The 21,076-nt window shown below is 36.6% G+C and overlaps 1 protein-coding gene and 1 long non-coding RNA gene across 51 annotated transcripts in view; both read right to left on the bottom strand.

Annotated features, from left to right (window-relative positions):
* LOC127834761 (uncharacterized) overlaps window positions 1-13,132 on the bottom strand; it is a 32,869-nt gene extending 19,737 nt beyond the window's left edge. For all 50 annotated transcript variants that reach the window (XR_008028116.1, XR_008028202.1, XR_008028255.1 and 47 more), the window contains exons 1-5: window positions 13,034-13,132; window positions 12,363-12,422; window positions 7,884-8,683; window positions 2,986-3,145; window positions 188-2,234 (exon numbers count right to left, since the gene is read on the bottom strand). This is a non-coding gene — a long non-coding RNA (uncharacterized LOC127834761). The remainder of the gene's footprint in view (window positions 1-187; window positions 2,235-2,985; window positions 3,146-7,883; window positions 8,684-12,362; window positions 12,423-13,033) is intronic.
* A 46-nt stretch (window positions 13,133-13,178) lies between these two features.
* The window catches only part of LOC127881480 (uncharacterized), a 38,489-nt gene continuing 30,591 nt past the window's right edge, over window positions 13,179-21,076 (bottom strand). Inside the window, exons 2-4 of the mRNA XM_052429410.1 lie at window positions 14,229-15,217; window positions 13,240-13,395; window positions 13,179-13,195 (exon numbers count right to left, since the gene is read on the bottom strand). Coding sequence (XP_052285370.1) covers window positions 13,179-13,195; window positions 13,240-13,395; window positions 14,229-15,217 — 1,162 coding nt within the window. The remainder of the gene's footprint in view (window positions 13,196-13,239; window positions 13,396-14,228; window positions 15,218-21,076) is intronic.

The following is a 21,076-nucleotide window of genomic DNA, read 5'->3' as shown; positions in this document are numbered from 1 at the left end:
TTGCCAAAGGCTGAATTTGAGTTCTGATTAACTCAATGTTGCAACCAATCAAAACATTCTTTTTCTTGCGGGAAACCATGAATTGAGAACTTAAGCCAGTAATCATGGATATAGACTTTTTGAGATAACAATGGGGCTGAATTTCAGCCCTAATTTCAACAAAAAAAATAACACTGTAAGGTCTCACCTGAAGCTCAAGAAGCGGAGATGACATGCTGGTCTTGCTGATATTGCTAAGAGCCGAGTTTGAGTTCTGCTTTCTTCAGGTTGAGAGTCGAAGGGCGTACTGGACCACACAACAAAACTGCTAATATTTTTCAAAGCCTTCTCTTGCATCAATTCAATGCGAGGCCTTCTGGGCTTGGAGTGCTAAGTCCTCATACCAAACCCAGACATGTTCACTTTAAGCACCTTGTTCACAATAGTGGGCGTAATTTGCGGCTGTGGCACACCCCATGTATATATGGATCTCTTAGTCTTTACAACAAGGTCTTTACTGCCTTTCTGTGTCATCATGGATGTATTGTGCTCTGGGTGTTTACAACCAAGTCTTTACTGTCTTTCTGTGTCAGTATGGATGTATTGTGCTCTGGGTGTTTACATCCAAGTCATTACTGCCTTTCTGTGTCAGCATGGATGTATCGTGCTCTGAGTTCACAGCAAAGTCATTACTGCTTTTCTGTGTCAACAAGGATGTATTGTGCTCTGTGTTCACAACCAAGTCATAATTGCCTTTCTGTGTCAGCATGGATGTATTGTGCTCTGTGTTCACAGTCAAGTCATTACTGCCTTTCTGTGTCAGCATGGATATATTAAGCTCTGTGTTCACAGCCAAGTCATTACTGCCTTTCTGTGTCAGCACGGATGTATGTTGCTCTGTGTTCACAGCCAAGTCATTACTGCCTTTCTGTGTCAGCATGGATGTATTGTGCTCTGTGTTCAGAGCCAAGTCATTACTGCCTTTCTGTGTCAGCAAATGATGTATTGTGCTCTGGGTGTTCACAGCATAGTCATTACTGCTTTTCTGTGTCAGCATGGATATATCTTGCTCTGGGTGTTCACTGCATAGTCATTACTGCCTTTCTGTGTCTGCATGGGTGTATCGTGTTCTGTGTTCACAACCAAGTCATTACTGCCTTTCTGAGTCAACATTGATGTATTGTGCTCTGGGTGTTCACAACCAAGTCATTACTGCCTTTCTGTGTCAGCATGGATGTATTGTGCTCTGGGTGCTCACAGCGTAGTCATTACTGCCTTTCTGTATCAGCATGGATTTATCTTGCTCTGGGTGTTCACAGCATAATCATTACTGCCTTTCTGTGTCAGCATGGATATATCTTGCTCTGGGTGTTCACAGCATAGTCATTACTTCCTTTCTGTGTCAGCATGGATGTAGCATGCTCTGGGTGTTCACAGCATAGTCATTACTGCCTTTCTGTGTCAGCATGGATGTAGCATGCTCTGGGTGTTCACAGCATAGTCATTACTGCCTTTCTGTGTCAGCATGGATGTAGCATGCTCTGGGTATTCACAACCAAGTCATTACTGCATTTCTTTGTCAGCAAGGATGTAGCGTGCTCTAGGTTTTCACCACTAAGTCATTACTGCCTTTTTGTGTCAGCATGGATGTATCGTGCTCTGGGTATTCACAACCAAGTCATTACTGCCTTTCTTTGTCGGTAATATTGCCAAAAGTCCGTTCCATTATGATATTTTTGCCGCTGAATGGACAATCTGGGGCAGTCCGTAACCCTACTGTCATCCAAACTATCAACAGCAGAAGCATCCCACTAGGAAAGCTTACGCTTTTATTGTTCCTTGATTTTCTCCCGTTCAATTTCTGTTTGTCCCATAAAGATTGGAACAAGTTATTGAACTTTTTGTTCTTCAGGATATTTGTTGTGATGTCCAACAGCAACAACTGACTGTTAGCGTTACCATAACTACTGCTATAACTTTTCGTGTCTGTAAAACTCGTCCCTCTCAGGCCCAAGCGGAACTCTAGCTTAACAAAACTACCCAGGCTTTTGTGTGGACAACTCGACGTTTGACCAGAATCATGCTCAGAATTTCCTGCAGAACGGAGTTGTTCAACGATGCTGACTTTTTCAGTCAGGAGGTCAAGGGGAAGGAGTTAGAAGTCAGGGGAGGGGAAGGGTTGTTCTGGACTGGGGCTCCTGCAGGCGGGACTCGTGCGGTTGCTGGGCCAACTCGATATCAATCCTGGTGCTCTGCTGAAAACAACAACAACACAGTGGGTGATAGGAACTTGTAACAATTATATTATAATCTATAACAAACTATGTACTTATCTGTACATTTATATCTATTATCTTGACTCCATTTCTAGAAATGTATTTTCATAAACCAATATGCGGATCACTAATGTTAGAAAGTGTCGTCGCAGATTAGCATGTGAAATTCACATAAGCTAATAAGGGAGGGTACTTTCTGACTAGACTGGATTTTCATAAAGAGGATTATTTGTTCAATGAAAAATACCTTTAAGAGGAAAGTGTTGTCCGTGATTAGCCTGTGTGGACTGCACAGGCTAATCTGTGACAACAATTTAAGCACATGCATTAGGCCCCATTTTTCCACATCACAGCTTATTTATCTATTAGCCAATTTTTTGCTGCAAAACACAAAGAAGGAAAACCATTTGGTTAAAAATTTAATATTTTTAATTGTACTTATTCTATTAATCACATTACTTTTAAAATGTCATTAGATATGTTTTGTTGTTATTATATGTTTCAATAAATGGGAGGCAACAATATTAATATTTAATAATAATATTAATGTCTCACCAACGTTGCAAAAAAACACACACACATATTATTTTACCTTGCCTTTACTGATCTTTGATGGTTAAAATCTGTTTAAATTCACATTAGAAAAAAGTCTTAAAGTCAATCAACATGTAAGTTGTAAGACATAATACAAATAAATAAAACATTAAACAACTTAAGGGCAACAACTCACTGCTGGTGCAGATCTACAGTTCTCTCCCTTGTTAGTTTCAGCTAAAATGTCCTTCATGTTGCAATACGAGGACATGGGAAGGCTGTCTCACCCTCACATCGCTGGACTTTGATTTGGCTGAGCCTTTCACTACTCCTTGGTCTTCTGAGCTTAGCAGTTGCTGTAACATTGAGAAAGCCGATAGTCTTTTGAACTTGCCAAAAAAGTATCTGTACCACACCAATGAGGAAAATTAGCGTAATATTATCAAACATCGGGAAAATTCTATCTTTTAATTTGAGAATTATATGTCTTTTTAATTGCATGGAACTTCATTGCACAAATCCAATCAAAATATATTCTTTGACATGCGTTTTTGTTGAAATGTTCAGTTTCAGTGCTCATTTTATTAGTCCACTTGCATATAAGGAAGTGCCTATTACGTGTACTTTATAAAGATGGAAAAGTTTTTTTCACACATACACCTTGGAGTAAAAATTATGTTTCAGGCCATTTGCCCTTAATTACCATCATATTACAATACTAGTTTGCCTTTACTTTGATAAATCTATATTTTCACAGTTACAAATAACAAAACAATATTTTGTCCAAGTTATTTAAAACATTAACTGTGTTTGATATGATATTTTGTGAACAAAATACGACTCAAAATTTTTAATTTTGTGAAAAAATGAGTAACCAACTCTTTAAAAATGTCAAATGTTGAATTGGGAAATTGTGAGCTACTATTAGAATTGCTCAATGTGTATGTTAAATTTGCATTTATATGTACACCGATGTCTCAATTACCAGTTTTTAATCATAGTGGTTTTTATACCATATTTGTTCTAATCAGAATTTACAAATACCAACAGACTGGAAGCAGACTGAACTTGAGCCATATTCAGGACAACTGGGCTTAATGAATATGTATAGTACCACATTAGCCTGTGAAGTCCACACAGGCTAACTTGAGACGACACTTTCCACCAAGACATGATTTTTGTTTAGAAATAATTTCTTTAAAGCGAAAATTTCCTCAAAAATGGAAAGCATTATCCCTGATAATTCAGAGTGCGCACTGCACAGGCTAATCTGTGGATGGTACATAACATGCATTAAGCACCCTTTTCCCATAACAAGGCTCACCTGGTATCATCTTGTACAACTCTGTAACAGACTGTAGGGGGATTTACTTTGAGCCTCATACCGAGAAAACAGGGCTTTATAAATTGTGCACAAAGTGTCTGCCCAAATAAGCCTAACAACTTAAAATGAAAGACTACATAATTTTTAATTTGATACTCAGCAACTTTAACTGTAAAACAAAACAACTTTTAACATGACACTGAACAACTTAAAATATGAGACTGTACATATTTAAATGTGCACATCTTATTACGCAAGACTAAACAACTTGCAATAGACAATACAACAAGTCATAAGACACAATACTGTAAGTATATGAGTACTTGATCACACACGTTTTGCCTATGGATTAGACAGAAATGCAAAAACAGATGAAAGTCTATGGTGAATTAAGTATATGATATTCTGTCTTCGTACCAGGGGCCATTATACTAGTAATAATAGCCTATTCTGGTTAAATTTTTTATATGTACGTGATATTGAATCGATACTAGTTGATGTCTACATTTTATGCAATTGTTTTTGTAAGACAGACCTTAGATGTAAAGTTTAGTCACTGGTGTTGAAAGTGTGTGCATAAGGATATAAAAGCAGTATAGTGATATTGTCTTTGCAAACATCCGGTTTCTAATTTAAACAAGAGCACCGCCTTGCGGGTGCAGACCGCTCAACTATTTTCTTTTTAAAGGTGAAGGGACGCTCATTTTCAATCACAAAGGAGGGAGGAGTGGAGTGAAGAGGGGTGTATAGTGTGGGGTTGTGGATACTTATTACATTATCTTCCAAAAAAGCGAAAAAAAAAAAAAAAAAAAAAAAAAATCGGGGGGGAGGGGGGGGGGGGGGGGTGCGATGGTTGGACGGCATTTCAAACATAACCGTTTTAAAAAAAAATGGGGGGGGGTATAGAGTGAGGGTGTGGTGAAAATTTGTGAGATGATCTTAAAAAAAAAAAAAAAAAAAAAATCAAAAAAAAAATTGGGGGGGGGGGGGGGGGGTGGGGTGGGGGGGTGGGGTGGGGGTATAGTGTGAGGGTGTGGTGGTCATTTGTGAGATTATCTTAAAAAAAAAAAAAATAAAATAAAAAAAAAATAGGGGGGGGGGGAGGGGGAGGGGGGGAGGGCATGGGGGATGGTTTGGGTGAAGTCTATTGTGGTATGTCAGGTAAGAGTAGTTTCATCAAAGTATCAATCAAATCTAATCATAAATAAAGAAGTTATGGCAATTTTAGCAAAATTTAATAATTTGACCTTGAGAGTCAAGGTCATTCAAAGGTCAAAGTAAAATTCAAGTTGCCAGGTACAGTAACCTCATGATAGCATGTAAGTATTTGAAGTTTGAAAGCAATAGCCTTGATACTTCGAGTGGATCGAAACACAAAAATTAACCATATATTAAAAGTTACTAAGTCAAAAAAGGGCCATAATTCCATAACAATGACAACCAGAGTTATGCAACTTGTCCTTTTACTGTACCCTTATGATAGTTTGTGAGTTTTCCAAGTATGAAAGCAATATCTATGATATTTAGGGGTAAAGTGGACCAAAACATAAATCTTAACCAAATTTTCAATTTTCTAAGTATAAAGGGCCCATAATTCCGTCCAAATGCCAGTCAGAGTTACATAACTTTGCCTGCACCGTCCCCTTATGATAGTTCATAAATCTTGCAAGTATGAAAGCAATAGCTTTGATACTGTAGGAATAAAGTGGACCTAAACACAAAACTTAATCAAATTTTCAATTTTCTAAGTATAAAAAGGGCACATAATTCTGTCAAAATGCCAGTCAGAGTTACATTACTTTGCCTGCACAGTCCCCTTATGATAGTTAGTAAGTGTTGCAAGTATGAAAGCAATAGCTTTGATGCTTAAGGAATAAAATGGACCTAAACACAAAACTTAACCAAAATTGTCAATTTTCTAAGTATAAAAAGGGCACATAATTCTGTCAAAATGCATGCCAGAGTTATCTAACTTTGCCTGCCCAGTCCCCTCATGATAGTAAGTAAGTGTACCAAGTTTGAATGCAATAGCATTGATACTTACTGAGAAAAGTGGAACAAAACGCAAAACTTAACCAAAATTTTCAATTTTTTTAAGTATAAAAAGGGCACATAATTCTGTCAAAATGCACACCAGAGTTATCTAACTTTGCCTGCCTAGTCCCCTCATGATAGTAAGTAAGTGTACCAAGTTTGAATGCAATAGCATTGATACTTTCTGAGAAAAGTGGACCTAAACGCAAAACTTAACCGGACGCCGACGCCAACGCCAACGCCGACGCCGACGCCAAGGTGATGACAATAGCTCATAATTTTTTTTCAAAAAATAGATGAGCTAATAAAAATCATAATCAGTTATACGTGAACACAAATACTTAACAATTTATAATTTTTGATTTGTATTTTAATTGTACTAAGTTTCAACTTATAGGGCTTAATAAGGCAAGTAACTCATTGTTGCAACCTATCAAACACTTTTTTTGGCAAATAATGCATTGTAAATTTTAACCAGTAAATATTTATAAAACAAGGGCTGTTTGTAAAACATGCATGCCCCCCATATGGGCTCTCCGTTGGAGTGACAGCCATTGTGTGAATATGTTTTTTGTCACTGTGCCGTTGACCTTTGACCTAGTGACCTGAAAATCAATAGGGGTCATCTGCCAGTCATGAATAGTGTACCTATGAAGTTTCATGATCCTAGGCATAAGCGTTCTTGAGTTATCATCCGGAAACCATTTTACTATTTCAGGTCACCATGATCTTGACCTTTGACCTAGTGACCTTAAAATCCATAGGGGTCATCTGCGAGTCATGATCAATCTACCTATCAAGTTTCATGATCCTAGGAATAAGCGTTCTTCAGTTATCATCTGGACACCATTTTACTATTTCGGGTCACGGTGACCTTAACCTTTGACCTAGTGACCTCAAAATCGATAGGGGTCATCTGTGAGTAATGATCAATGTACCTATGAAGTTTCATGATCCTAAGTATAAGCGTTCTTGAGTTATCATCTGGAAAGCATTTTACTATTTCAGGTCACCATGACCTTGACCTTTGACCTAGTGACCTGAAAATCAATAGGGGTCATCTGCAAGTCATGATCAATGTACCTATCAAGTTTCATGATCCTAGGCATAAGCGTTCTTGAGTTATTATCCGGAAACCATTTAACTATTTCGGGTCACTGTGACCTTGACCTTTGATATAGTGACCTGAAAATCAATAGGGTTCAACTGCGAGTCATGATCAATCTACCTATCAAGTTTCATGATCCTAGGCATAAGCGTTCTTGAGTTATCATCCGGAAACCATTTTACTATTTCGGGTCAATGTGACTTTGACCTTTGACCCAGTGACCTGAAAATCAATAGGGGTCATCTGCGAGTCATGATCAATCTACCTATCAAGTTTCGAGATCCTAGGCCTAAGGGTTCTTGAGTTATCATCCGGAAACCATTTAACCATTTCGGGTCACGGTGACCTTGACCTTTCACCTAGTGACCTCAAAATCAATAGGGGTCATCTGCGAGTCATGATCAATGTACCTATGAAGTTTCATGATCCTAGGCCCAAGCATTCTTGAGTTATCATCCACAAACCACCTGGTGGATGGACCGACCGACAGACCGACCAACAGACCGACATGTGCAAAGCAATATAACCCTCTTCTTCGAAAGGGGGCATAAAAAATTAGACTTTTTGAGGAATGGGGCTGAATTTAAGCCCAATCTTTGACAAAGTTACTAACACTGTAAGGTCTCACCTGAAGCTCAGAAGCTGAGCTCATATGCTGGCCTCGCGGATATTGTTAAGGGCCGAGTTTGAGTTCTGATTAACTTCGGGCTGAGAGTCGAAGGGTGTACTGGAGCATACAACAAAACTGGTGTCATGTTTTTTAGCCTTCTTTAGTCTCAATTCAATGCAATGCCCTTTGGGCTCGGAGTACATAACCGGACGTGTTTACTTTTAGCAACTTGTTTTCAATAATGGGGGGAATTTGCGTCTGTGGTGCACCACATGAATATATTGTGCGCTGAGGACAGTCTGTAACGCTACTACTGTCCTAACTATCTACAGCAGATATACTTCTGAATGAATCATTTCAATTGTTCCTTTTTTTCTCTCGTTCCTTGCTGAATATATAGCTGTCTTATAAAGAATTAAACAAATTATTCAACGTTTAATTCTTCGTGAGATTCTTCGTGATGTCCACAGCAGGAACTAACTGTTTGCGTTAACTGTTAGCGTTACCATAAGTACTGCTATAACGTCTCGCTTCTGTAACACTCATCCCACTCTGGCACTAGAGCTAAACAAAACTACTCGGGCTTGCTTGGGGAAATCTAGACACGGATATTTCGGTTGTTCATAACAGCGCATGAAAACTTGACGTGCTGAGGATTTATTGCACAGACTTATGTAACAATGCTGACCCTTTGAGGCCGGAGGTCCAGTGGGAGGAGCTAGGGATCAGGGGAGGGAAAGGATGGTTCTGTATTGGGGCTCCTGCAGGCCAGACTGGTGCTGTTGCTTGGCCAACTCGATATTAATGCTGGTGCTCTCCTGAAAACAACAACACTAGATTGGGGGATATGAACTTGTAACACATTTTTATAATACAATGCATAATACACTACATATATGCCTCTTGATTGGATGTGAAGGTTTTCAACAGCAAAACATAATTATCTGAATTTCTAATTTGGCATTTCATTGGTGCCTTGTCCTAAATAGCAATTAATGAAAATTAATGCAATTAAACCTTTTCGTATTAAAACATTAAAAGTGTTGGCTAATGCTTTAATAACCTGTAAATTCATAATAATTATTCTTACTTAACTTTCAGTGTAATTTCATAAGCCAAATTGCCGCTCATCAATATTAGAAGCTTTCATCCCAGATTAGCATGTGAAATCCACATAAGCAAATCAGGGAGGACACTTTCTGACGATACTGGATTTTCACAAAAGAAGATACTTTTTTTCAACAAAACATACCTTTAAAGAGGTAATTATTGCCCCTAAGTAGCCTGTGCAGACTGCACAGGCTAATCTGGGACTACAATCTAAGCACATGCATTAAGCCCTATTTTTCCACAGCGTGGCTCATAGATGTCTTAAGCCAGTTTTTTCCTGCATAACAACAAAAAAGAATGGAAAATCATCTTGTTAAAAGTAATAAATGGTTTATTGTTCTCATAATCATTAACAGTTAACTTTTACGATTCATTCACAGAGGATTTACTGTTGATACAAGTTTCAACGAGCAAATTAGTTGAATTGATATCCCCTGCTAATATGCTTCTGGACACAAAAGTGTTATATTTGACACTCAAAAAAGCATTTTTTCAAGATACAAAGGGCCATAACTCCATTATTAACAGATGGTGTACAACGCCGTTTTGCGTGCATCATTCTCTTATCAATATATATACTCATACCAAGTTTCAATGCAATCCGCTATAGCACTTCCAAGATATGGCTCCGTACGAATGGACGGACGGAAAGACAGACGGACAGACAACGCCAAAACAATATCTATCCACCTATGACTGGGGATAATAATAAATGGGAGGCAACAACTTCATATTAATGTATTCCCAAAGTTACAAAACACACACACACCATTTTTACCATGCCTCTACAGGTCTTTGGTGTTAAACTCTGTTTAAATTCACACTAGACAACAGTTCCAAAGTAAACCATCATGTCATAAAAGTTGTAAGAAATATTACAAATTAATAAAATATGAAACAATTTAATGGCAACAACTCACTGCTGGTACATATTGACAGTTCTCTCCCTTGTAAGTGTAAGCTAAATTAATTAAAGGCCACAATATACTAAATGATTTCCCTATATAATTCAATGTAAATGCGACAACTTAAAGAGAAAATAAATGCAACATTTTGAACATAGAGACCACCATAACCAAACTTTTACTGAAAGTTCATTCTAAGCTTAATCGATTTAAGCCATAAAAAAAGATATGTCATGTTAAAACCAAACATTAACTTTACTCAAATCAAACTCTACTTCTTTTGCACCTTAAATTTTCCGGCCATTTTCTAGTGCAATGTAACTGTTTTCAGGTCAAATTTGTACTTAAGTCTTTAACTTTATCATATGTCAGGGATTAAGTAGTGAGCACCTTTTCTTTCCCTTCCAATATATCCAAGAGATAAAGGCAGAACACCAGTCTAAAGTGTAAAACATGGCTTCCAGTAAAATATTATTTTTTTTAGTGAGTACAGCCCTACATGAAACGATTATTTAGTATAATAGTAACCTATAAGACAACCTGAACTGTTTAAAACGCAAAAAAATATGCACTTCCTTATCATTTTTCATCCATCCTCAATGTGCATGCCAAATTTCAGTTAGATCCTGAACGTAGAAATGTTTGAACAATGAAAATTATAATATAATTATAATAATGCCTGATAAGACATATGGCTTCCATTGTCGGTGCTTATATTTATAAAGGGCCTTCAAGAGCAAATAACATTAACTTATATAACAGAATACAGAAAATATGCTGTAAACTTCTTATATGCTATATCGAAGAAGAAATATAATATTATCAAAACGTTTTTGGGCTTCTTTCAGTGCGAATTTGTGAGTTTAGAGTGCTCAATACGAGTTTCTGTACTTTTTATTATCCCCGCCATAGGCGGAGGGATATTGTTTTGGCGTTGTCTGTCAGTCTTTCCGTCTGTCCGTCTTTCCGTCAGTCTGCCCGTCTGTTCGGAGCCATATCTTGGAAGTGCTTTGTCGGATTTCATTGAAACTTGGTATGAGTATGCATATGGATAAGAGGATGATGCACCCCAAATGGCATTGTACACCATCAGTTAATAACAGAGTTATGGCCCTTTGTATCTTGAAAAATGCTTTATGTGTGTCCGGAGCCATATTTTTGAAGTGCTTTAGCGGATTTTATTGAAACATTAAATGAGTATATATATGGATAAGAGGATGATGCACGCCAAATGGCATTGTACACCATCTGTTAATAACGGAGTTATGGCCCTTTGTTTCTTGAAACAATGTTGTTTTGAGTGTCAAATATAATACTTATGTGTCCAGAAGCATATTGGTGTGGGCTATCAATTCAACGAATTTGCTTGTTTAAATTATTTTCCCATACAAATTTTCCCATTTAATTATTTTTCTTTCCACTTTTCAATACTCGTTTACTCCATGAAACAAAATGCATTTATTGCATGTAAGTAACAAGAACGCATTATAATATCCCGTGAAAAAATGGTGGTTTTATGTCAATCATGCTCCCTTGTGACTTGGCCTGTTTTGACAAAAAAAACAACACTGTATACACAATGAAAACTTAACACCTCCTCGCAAACAGACTTTATACGGCATTAGATGGAATAGATTCCAATCAAATAGGCTTAATTAAATATCTCACAGCTTTATAAAAACTCAAGGCCTGCATGGGGGTGACAGAAATTATTGCGGTGTTATGTTTCTGAGGTATATGTATCGGTAAGTTGGAAAGCATCGAGCTGGAGAAGGGTTTGAGTTATTGATCATCAAGTTAAATAAGTTGTCCTGAAAACACGATATACACAAGAATAGACGCCATTTTACCTTCTGTGAAATCATGTCATATCATTCTCGTCCACTTCACTCATTTATATACTGCAAAAACATTATTATTTGTGGGACATTATTTTTTATTGATTTTAAGGGTTGAACGATCCACAAATTAAATACAAACACACTGGAAAATAACTGACACAAATTCCATATTTATTGTTTCCAAACTGAGAAAGTCACACATTAACTACCACGTCCATGAAAGTCTTTTTTTAACCACAAAATAACATGCGGACGAATTTATATGATTTTACAAAAAACAAACAATTTAAAAGGATATTTTACCTTATGTAAATTCATACTATTTTTTTCCACCTCAACTTAATAAACAGAAAATACACAAGCAGTGCTTTTCCTTGAGTATTCATGGGTCTGTTTAACGGACCCATACCCAAAGCATGTTATATGCTGTTCCTTATGAAAATTATATCTTAATTATATTTCAATTATATCTAACAAAGTTTATAACTATTATAATAGGAAATTTGAAGTATTATTAATACTTATATTAAATGTGTTTTTCCCAAATCAATGGACTTTTAGCACGAAACAAATTCAAAATCCCAAAATTGCATTGTTTCCCAAAGTGGCCAAGAAAAGGCCTGACAAAGCGTCTCTTTTACCTTCTGCGTCATGCTTGTCCCCCACATCCTCAGCATCGTTGTCCCGACTGTCAGCAGCAACTGGAGCAGTAGAAGAGCTTGATGTATTTCTTGTATGTATATTTAGGACTCACACACATTTATATAAATGTAATAAAAATCAATAAGACATGTAAAACATCATAAAATATGGCAAATTAAGAAATCTCACATCAAGTGTTACCTTTCTGTAAACATTGCGTAAAATATCAATATATACTCCTCCAAAGATTACTTAAACAATGTCATACTTTATTAAAAAAGTATTCATCCATATACATTTCTTACATGGCATCACGGTGTTTATAGAAAATGAAAGTCTAAAAATAGCCTCAGTTGCTATGTACATGTGCATATATGTAGAAATATTAAATTTTCAGTTGAAATGCTTCGTTTTTTCATGCAAAGTTTTCAAGAACTAAATTTTAATGACACAAACGTTATGCCAACATAACATAATATGCATTAGATCTTATGTTCAAACAAAAACCCTCACATTGTATAATAAGATAACAATATGTGTACATAAATTATTTGTGTCTTTAACTACACACTTAATGTTGTATTGTAACATCACACACTACTATGTTGGTATGCTAAACAACACATTGTCATTGAAATACTAATCACTAATTACAACAACTAATACATACATGTACACACTATTCCACTCTGAACACCAGGATGTTGTCGTCCCACCTCTGTCCCACAATGATTGATGATGTGGTGCTGCTGTAGCAGACTGACACTGGTTCCCTCACTCCATCCTTATGAGTAGCCAGCGTAGCCAGCTTACTCTTACCCTCCCTGTCCACCTGATGTACAGTGTAGGGCCAGTGTCCACAGACCAGCACCTGGCCTGCAGGGGTCACATGTAGACTCTCTTGGCGCCATAGTGCTGGGTCTGTGTATGTAGCCAGGAGTGTGCCATCCCTGGCCAGGGTGAGAAGCTTGCTCTGGTTCCAGCTGGTGATGTACAGCCTGTCTCCTGTGGGACTCACAGCACAACTGTATACTGCAAAACAGAGTAACATCAAGATATTGAATTACTGTCAATGTTAAATAATCTTATTAAACATACTGCAGTGATATTGTATTTCGCATATGTTGCTATAAAGAGGCCTTTACACATCTGAAATATATGCATACATTTCAATGATTCAATAGTTAAGCGTGACAATAAACTTCAGTAGCAGAGCTATTGTGTTAACGTTTGACATGTTGAAATGCGACTGTTGAGTAAGATATGAATTGAAGCAAAACAAGTACACAGATGGAAACAATTACACATACTGAAACAATTGCACAGTTCTATCAACAGGTAAACATATTGTACATGTACAATCATTTTACAACCACAAAATTAAGACCAGGTCAGAAAGTGTCTCACTGCCAGGAACTCAGTTTCTATTTATAGACATGCCATGTAGTGACAGTCAAAATACTTCATTACTCATGTTTATAAATCAATATTTCTGAATCTTGTTTTGGCTACAATGTACTGTAGTATTCAAGGGCACATATGAATTAAAGAACAATTTTTTTATAATACATCAGCAGGTTTTTTGCTATTACATCTGAATTTTATTTTATTATCATCTCACAAAGTATGTAACTATAATTTATATTATTTTTTCAAAATAACAAGATAAAGGCCTAATGGGTCAATATTTGTTGATTAAAAAAATAAATCCCAACTCGGTTCATTTAGTCAATAAAAATTCCCAAATTTGTCATTGTATGAATTTAGAATAACACAATTTGACTAGACTCCTTTTCCCACAATGGCTAGACAAATCCCTGTACATAATACACATGTTATCAGGATGGATTCACCATGATTCTTACCTGTCCAATTAGCTGATCTATCTTGGTAGAGTCTGCAGATCAGTTTGCCACTCAATGTGTATTTGTACAATTCTTTACCAGAGGTGACAAAAAGGTCTCCTAGGTGATGGGTAATACATGTACATTCATGTTGTAACTGAAACTTCCTGCCAGAAACAAGCTTTCCCTGGTTGACAGTGATAAACTGGACCTCATGTATCTTGCTATTATGGTCATTCACAGCCACTGCAACCTCATTCGGTGTGATCAAACATATGGCCCGTGGATAAGCATTCACATCCCAGTGACTCACCACCTGGTACTGCTGGCTCAGAAGCTTGACTCTCTTATTATCGAAGTCTGCAACCAGGACCTGTCCATCTGGAAGAACACATATGCCTGAGATATCACATGTAACTGAATCACTTGGTATTCTCACATTGTGCACAGACTTCCGCTGGACATTAAACACCTCGCCTGACTTTCCTAGCAGAGTCAATGCTTGCTGTATTATATGCTTACATTTTATGCTGGCTATAAGACAGAGCTCCTTATTATCTCCAATTTTCTGAACAAGTTCATGGAATTGTGACAAGTCATTGTGAAGAGTGGTGCATTTAAGAATAGAACTTGTAACTGACTCTTTAATACTTAAAACTTCATCTTTCATCTCGTTAAGTTCCTTCGTAGTAATATTATCAAATTCATTCACGATAGAGAGAACACTCCTACACATCTCTTCTTTTAAATATTGCTCATTTCCGCCTGATGTACCCACAGAATTATTATCACATTCATCTATATAAGTATTTAAATTGCCACACATTTGCTCTATCATAACTTCCCTATGTTCCTTGTATGTTCTCTGCAATGACTGAATGCTGGCCTCCTGACTGATCTGCAGGGTTTTAATTTCCCCCAGGACAGTTTCCAGCTCCACTGAGAGCCCCTCTAAGCCTGTGGGCTGCGAGTTGGTCAGCTCCGAAATCTGGGTCACTTTTCTGCACTGGCTGAAATAAACAATTAATACATGTACATAACAAGGAATAGTCAGTGATATTATGTAATGCTTCAAACAAGTATAAAGTGTCAAATAAAAACATACATGGACAATAAATTAACGCTTCTTGGGCTTAATATGGGGTATATAGATTTGCACTTTTCCATCCATCTGTGTGACTTTTCTGTCATATATAACTCAACATGTATCCCTGCAACTTTACAAGAACAGTAACCAGGCATGTGAGCTAATGCGCACCTCTATATGTTGTTTCTGTTGAATTCATCATAATTGTAGTAATGTCTCATATTTATACATAAATGACATTTTAAAATATGTGTAGAGTGTAAAATAAACAGTATTGCTTGCTACAAGAGGACTAACACTTTACATAAATATTTATCATTGTGTAATTTTACCCACATGCATAGTTTGATATGTCTTTTTTCAACATACCCAGAGTTATGGCCCTTGTTTAGCAAAGAAATCACATTTAAAATTGTGTTGTGAGTAACTCAAAGAGTACAGCTGATAGAGGGATGAACTAATCTTAAAGCATTACCCACCGTGTGAAATTATGCACCTTGATATTTTTTTTATTTTTTATTTTACATAAGAAGAGTTATGTGACAGTCTCTTTAACCAAACGATATTTATTCAATTGTGAGAAGCGTTACTCAAATAGAGGGATACTTCTACAGTAACATAATCGTCAGGTTAACTTGTGCAACTCCATATATTTGTTCATAATTGTTTGACATTAGTGCAGTTGTGGGACAAATGGGATTGTAGAGGTATCCATGTACTAAGACCACATTTCTAGTAGTTTATATTGTTTTCAGTTTAAGTGTCATTGTACACCTTGACCACACTATCCATAATATCACATGCAAAAAAAAGATCATTAATGCTCTTCCATCCCACAAAAAACATGCATGACGTATATTTAGTGTCTATTCCCAAACTTCGTATGTACAATCTAGCCTGTGATGAGCGACATATGACATGCAACCTGGTCTACTATCTCCCAATATTTGTTGTTGTTATCTAACCTATTGTGATTATTTTGCTTTTGTTGTTGTCACTTGATCTATTCGTGGAAAAGTAAAGACGCCATTGTAAAATGTTTGAATGGTCAGGTTAGCGTGTGCAACTCCATTTGTTTGTTAAAAATGTTCCTTATTATTCTTGAATTATCATCCAGAAACCATTTTACTATTTCAAGTCACTGTGATCTTGAGCTTTGACCTAGTAAACTGAAAATCAATAGGGGTCATCTGCCAGTCATGATCGATGTACCTATGAAGTTTTATGATCTGAGGCGTAAGCTTTCTTGAGTTATCATAAGAAAACCATTTTTCTAAGTTGAGTCACTGTGACCTTGACCTTTGACCTAGTGACCTGAAAATCAATAGGGGTCATCTGCGAGTCATGATCAATGTACCTATGAAGTTTTATGATCCTAGGCATAAGTGTTCTTGAGTTATCATCCGGAAACCATTTTACAATTTCAAGTCACTGTGACCTTGACCTTTGACCTTGTGACCTGAAAAACAATAGGGGTCATCTGCCAGTCATGATCAATGTACCTATGACGTTAAATGATCCTAGGCCTAAGCGTTCTTGAGTTATCATTCGGAAACCATCTGGTGGATGGACGGACGGACCGACCTACCGACATGTGCAAAACAATATACCCCTTCTTCTTCGAAGCGGGGGGGAGGGGGGGGGATAAAAATGTGCATGGCTGTAGGTCGAAGCATGCTCTAAGTATCATTTGAAAATGATTGGTCTACAAACCAATCAACAAACAGACTAAAGAAATAATGCAAATTTAAATACAGTCCAACCTGTCAATAAAGACCACTCAAGGGATTTGGCCGTTTTGGTCTTTGTTCACAGGTGGTCTTTATTCGCAGGGTCGATCGAAACTTAGCAAAATATGCTAGTAGTTTTTTTACAGGTACCTTATCTATGTATGTGCTCTATTGTTTAAATGTTTGAATACTTATGCATGTATTATAAAATAAAGGATTGAAAACACAGTTTTGTTTTACATTTGTATATTTACTACATGTTGTATTTCTATTCCCTTATGTTTTTATTATTTATTTAATTTATCATATACTGTATAAATAACTATTGACATACATGTATACGTACATGTACATCTTACAATCTCACTCTTGACTTCACCCCGCTCACCACTATGAATCTTAAATACAATGCTGTTTCTTTTTACAAAAGACTCAAGCCAGCCATTGCTAGCCTTAAAGTCCAAATATCCTAACTCACACGCAAACTCCAAGGCTTTCTCCTGGATCATAGGTCCAGACACAGACAAGAGCCTTGCACTTGCGTCAACAAACCACTTATGCACTAAGTCATTCACTGACGCGAATTCCGACTCACGCTTAGGGCGTTTACTTTCACAGTTTACGTTCTCCTCGAATTCGTCCATAATCTCATGTTTACGCTTTAAAATGCTCTGAATTTGAGTTTTCCCTACACCAAGATTACTAGCCACTCGTCTTCAACGGTGTCCTTTACCTAACAAACTAATGACCTTAACGCGTTCTTCCAACGTCAAGAACTTAGGCTTGGAAGCTATGATGGTTAACTTGAACTGACAATTTACTTTTCTATATTCTATGAACGTCTTATTACGGTGAAATTTAAGAATGAATGACTATCAAAATGTTTGTCTTTAATAGGCATGGTAAATGATATGAAACCGTTAATTTCCTTTATGAGTTTATGAAAGCTCCAAATTCGACTTTGATATTTTCGGCAATTAGTACATTAATCGCGAGTCACTTAAATACAAAGGCAAAATTTTACACTTTTGACAAACTGTCAAATGCATAAAAGAAGCAGGCGACTACCAATTAGCAATGCATGTTAAATAAACAAACAACTGCTATCAAGTGCAATAAACTGTCACTTGCCAATACCTCCATAGCGACCGACGAGTCCACTGGTAAGATGTGTATCACGTGACTACGCAGCGTCCTGGCGGCCGTTTTGTTTTTTGAAAGCTGCGAAATCGTTGATTTTTATGATTGCAGTGGTCGTTGTAAGTTATAAAAATGGAGATTTGGGAATGTAAAAGGGTGGTCGTTGGTTTTTGTTCACAGGTGGGCTTTATTCGCAGGTTCAATATATAGGGAAATCGTTCGGGAGGAAATCGGTGTGGTCGTTATTGACTGTTGGTCGCTATTATCAGGCGGTCGCTCGAGCAGGTTGGACTGTAACCCCAAATCTTAGAGGGGGTCCTCTATTTCTGAATAAAGTGTCAGTATTAACAATCTAGCCTGTGTTGAGCAGCTTATGACATGCAACCTGGTCAACTATCTCCTAATAAGTTTATTTGTAATTTAACCTATTGTGATTTTTTTGCTTTTATTGTTGTCACTTGATCTATTCGTGGACAAGAAAAGACGCCAGTGTAAAAATATGTTAAAGAAAGATCCAAGAGATTGGCCTATTGTATATTTATTTGTGATATTGACATTTCTTACAGTAGCAAGTTTAAAGTCAATGATTTTTTAAAAGTTGGAAAATACACATGCATGAATAATATTTTGCAATTAACTATTTGCTACACACAAAAAAAAAAGTGTTCTGCGGTCGGAGACATATGCCCACTTATTGTACAGTGACCTTTACCATTGACCTAGTGACCCTAATTTCGATAGGAGTCATGATGACATATATTACATCTCTGACTTGGCCTGTACAGAAGATTTTAAAAATAATTCAACTATGTAGGTATATATCAATTATGTGACAGAGGAGCATTTCCACTTTAGAAAATCAGGAAAATAACTAGAACAGTATTTTTAGTGGAACACATTTGGATTTCACATACGACATATCAAAGCTGTAGGTATTGTGGTTAAAAAGAAGAAGTTATTATGGTTAATAATTCCGTATGGCCATATTTTTTCCCAAGGGATGCATTTAAACATTTTTGTTCAGGCCTCTACCAGATGTGACATACCAAATAATTGGTCTGAGACTTATGAATCATATTTTTTAAGTCTCAAGTCTTCATAATCATCAGACCACTGGGGCGTGGCCAGTTTTGACATGAGGGGCATGATTAGAACAAAACTTGTAGAGGACAATTAGATGATAAATATCAAAGCACTGTCACTTGTTGTTTCAGTATAGAAGATTGTGTTAGTATGTATTTCATCAGTTTTCATAGAAACCTTGGGCCCAGTTTTGACAGAATGGGCGTGATCTGATTAAGCTTGGTAAAAGATGGCTGCATCATGATGATAAACAAAACATATCAAATGCCTGACCTTGTGGTTTGGGAGAATATCTGTACAGTATAGTATTTAGAGTCAATATAAATTATGTCATCCCTACGGCGTGACTAGTTTTGACCCCTGATGGTCATAATTTGAACCAACCAAGCAGAGGACCTATATATGATGTTACACCACAAATATTAAACCTTGACCATTCCAGTTTCAGAGGATAAAATTTTTCATGCAATTAATATTTAATTTAATTCTAAATTTACAATTAATTCTTCTGATTTCATTTGCAGTTGACACAAATGCTGTTTTTCTTTTACGCGTTTCATGTTTTGTTTGCGTGACTTATGATGTAGCACGACAACATAATAAATGTTATATATTGCCAGGTAGTGTGTGAGGGTGGGGGCGGGGCGGGCAGCATAAGATAAGAATTTGTAATTAATAAAAGTACAAGAAAGAGTTACAAGTAAATCTTTAAACAATTAATTTAAAGCAGAACAGTATACTCATGCCCTTTGACCTTGAGCTGCAAGTTTTCCCCAAGGATCACCTAATTAATGAGTGACACATGGTATGGACGAGGAAGATATTCCAAAGTTAAATCAAAACCCTTCCAGGCATGTTTATGTTACAAGTTAGTCTCATTTATAAGACGCGCAAAGAATTTAGAGATACTTTTTATATGGGCTAAATTCTTTGGGACGTCTCATCGTTGAAGGACCTTTTTTGTGGTCACCAGGAAACCAGAAAGTTTCAATTTTCATCAATTTGCGTAAAATTGCAAAATAACATTACCAACTCATTCAGTTTTAATTCAGAAGTCAATTTTTACATCATATATCGTCTATTCGAAGTTAGAAAGGCATAAATTCTTCAGTTTAACTTTTACTTAAATCGCAAAACAATCACTGACCTGTAGCCATGTCAAGAAACTGATTTAAATATGAACCAATCAGAAGAAGGCATTACGGTGTAACATGTACGCGTAATTTTATTTAACATGAGCTTTTAACACCAACTTTTACCTAACTAGATCTAGTATGCTAATCTTTGTCTATTTAATAAGCATATGTTCAAAACAGATATCGTGCAGTTTTAATGCATGTCTTTCTCGCACCTCTGTCTGTGTTAATAATGTTTGATGTACTTACATTCTACGTTACATAGGACGGTATACTGTACGATCTGTATCAATATTATTTATGTACAGTATAAAAATAAAAGAATTTATTTTGTAATTTATTTCAGAACTTTTTAATTTTCACCTTAGAAAAAAAACAATTCTAAATTAATCCAGAAAAGGATGATACCATTGTTTACTATGTAACACTCTGCAGCACAACAGACAAACGCCATCTGTATTTTTAAGCTATTTATTCTTCCGCATTTAAACCAGATGCTTAACATGAGGTCGTGTTATCGATTTATATCTACACAGCGAGCCAATCGAGAGATATTGAATAAAGAGCTGCGCCATGAGCGCATGATACGCCCGTCGTTCGCCAATGAAGTAGTAAGGTAATAAATAACCCTTTGAATCATTTTTTTACTTCAGTTTATTTGTATTTGAATACATGGTTTATTTTATAAGAACA

The sequence above is a fragment of the Dreissena polymorpha genome, chromosome 1 (genome assembly GCF_020536995.1).
Source record: "Dreissena polymorpha isolate Duluth1 chromosome 1, UMN_Dpol_1.0, whole genome shotgun sequence".
NCBI classification, from domain to species: domain Eukaryota; kingdom Metazoa; phylum Mollusca; class Bivalvia; order Myida; family Dreissenidae; genus Dreissena; species Dreissena polymorpha.
This window is presented reverse-complemented; position numbering and strand designations above follow the sequence as displayed.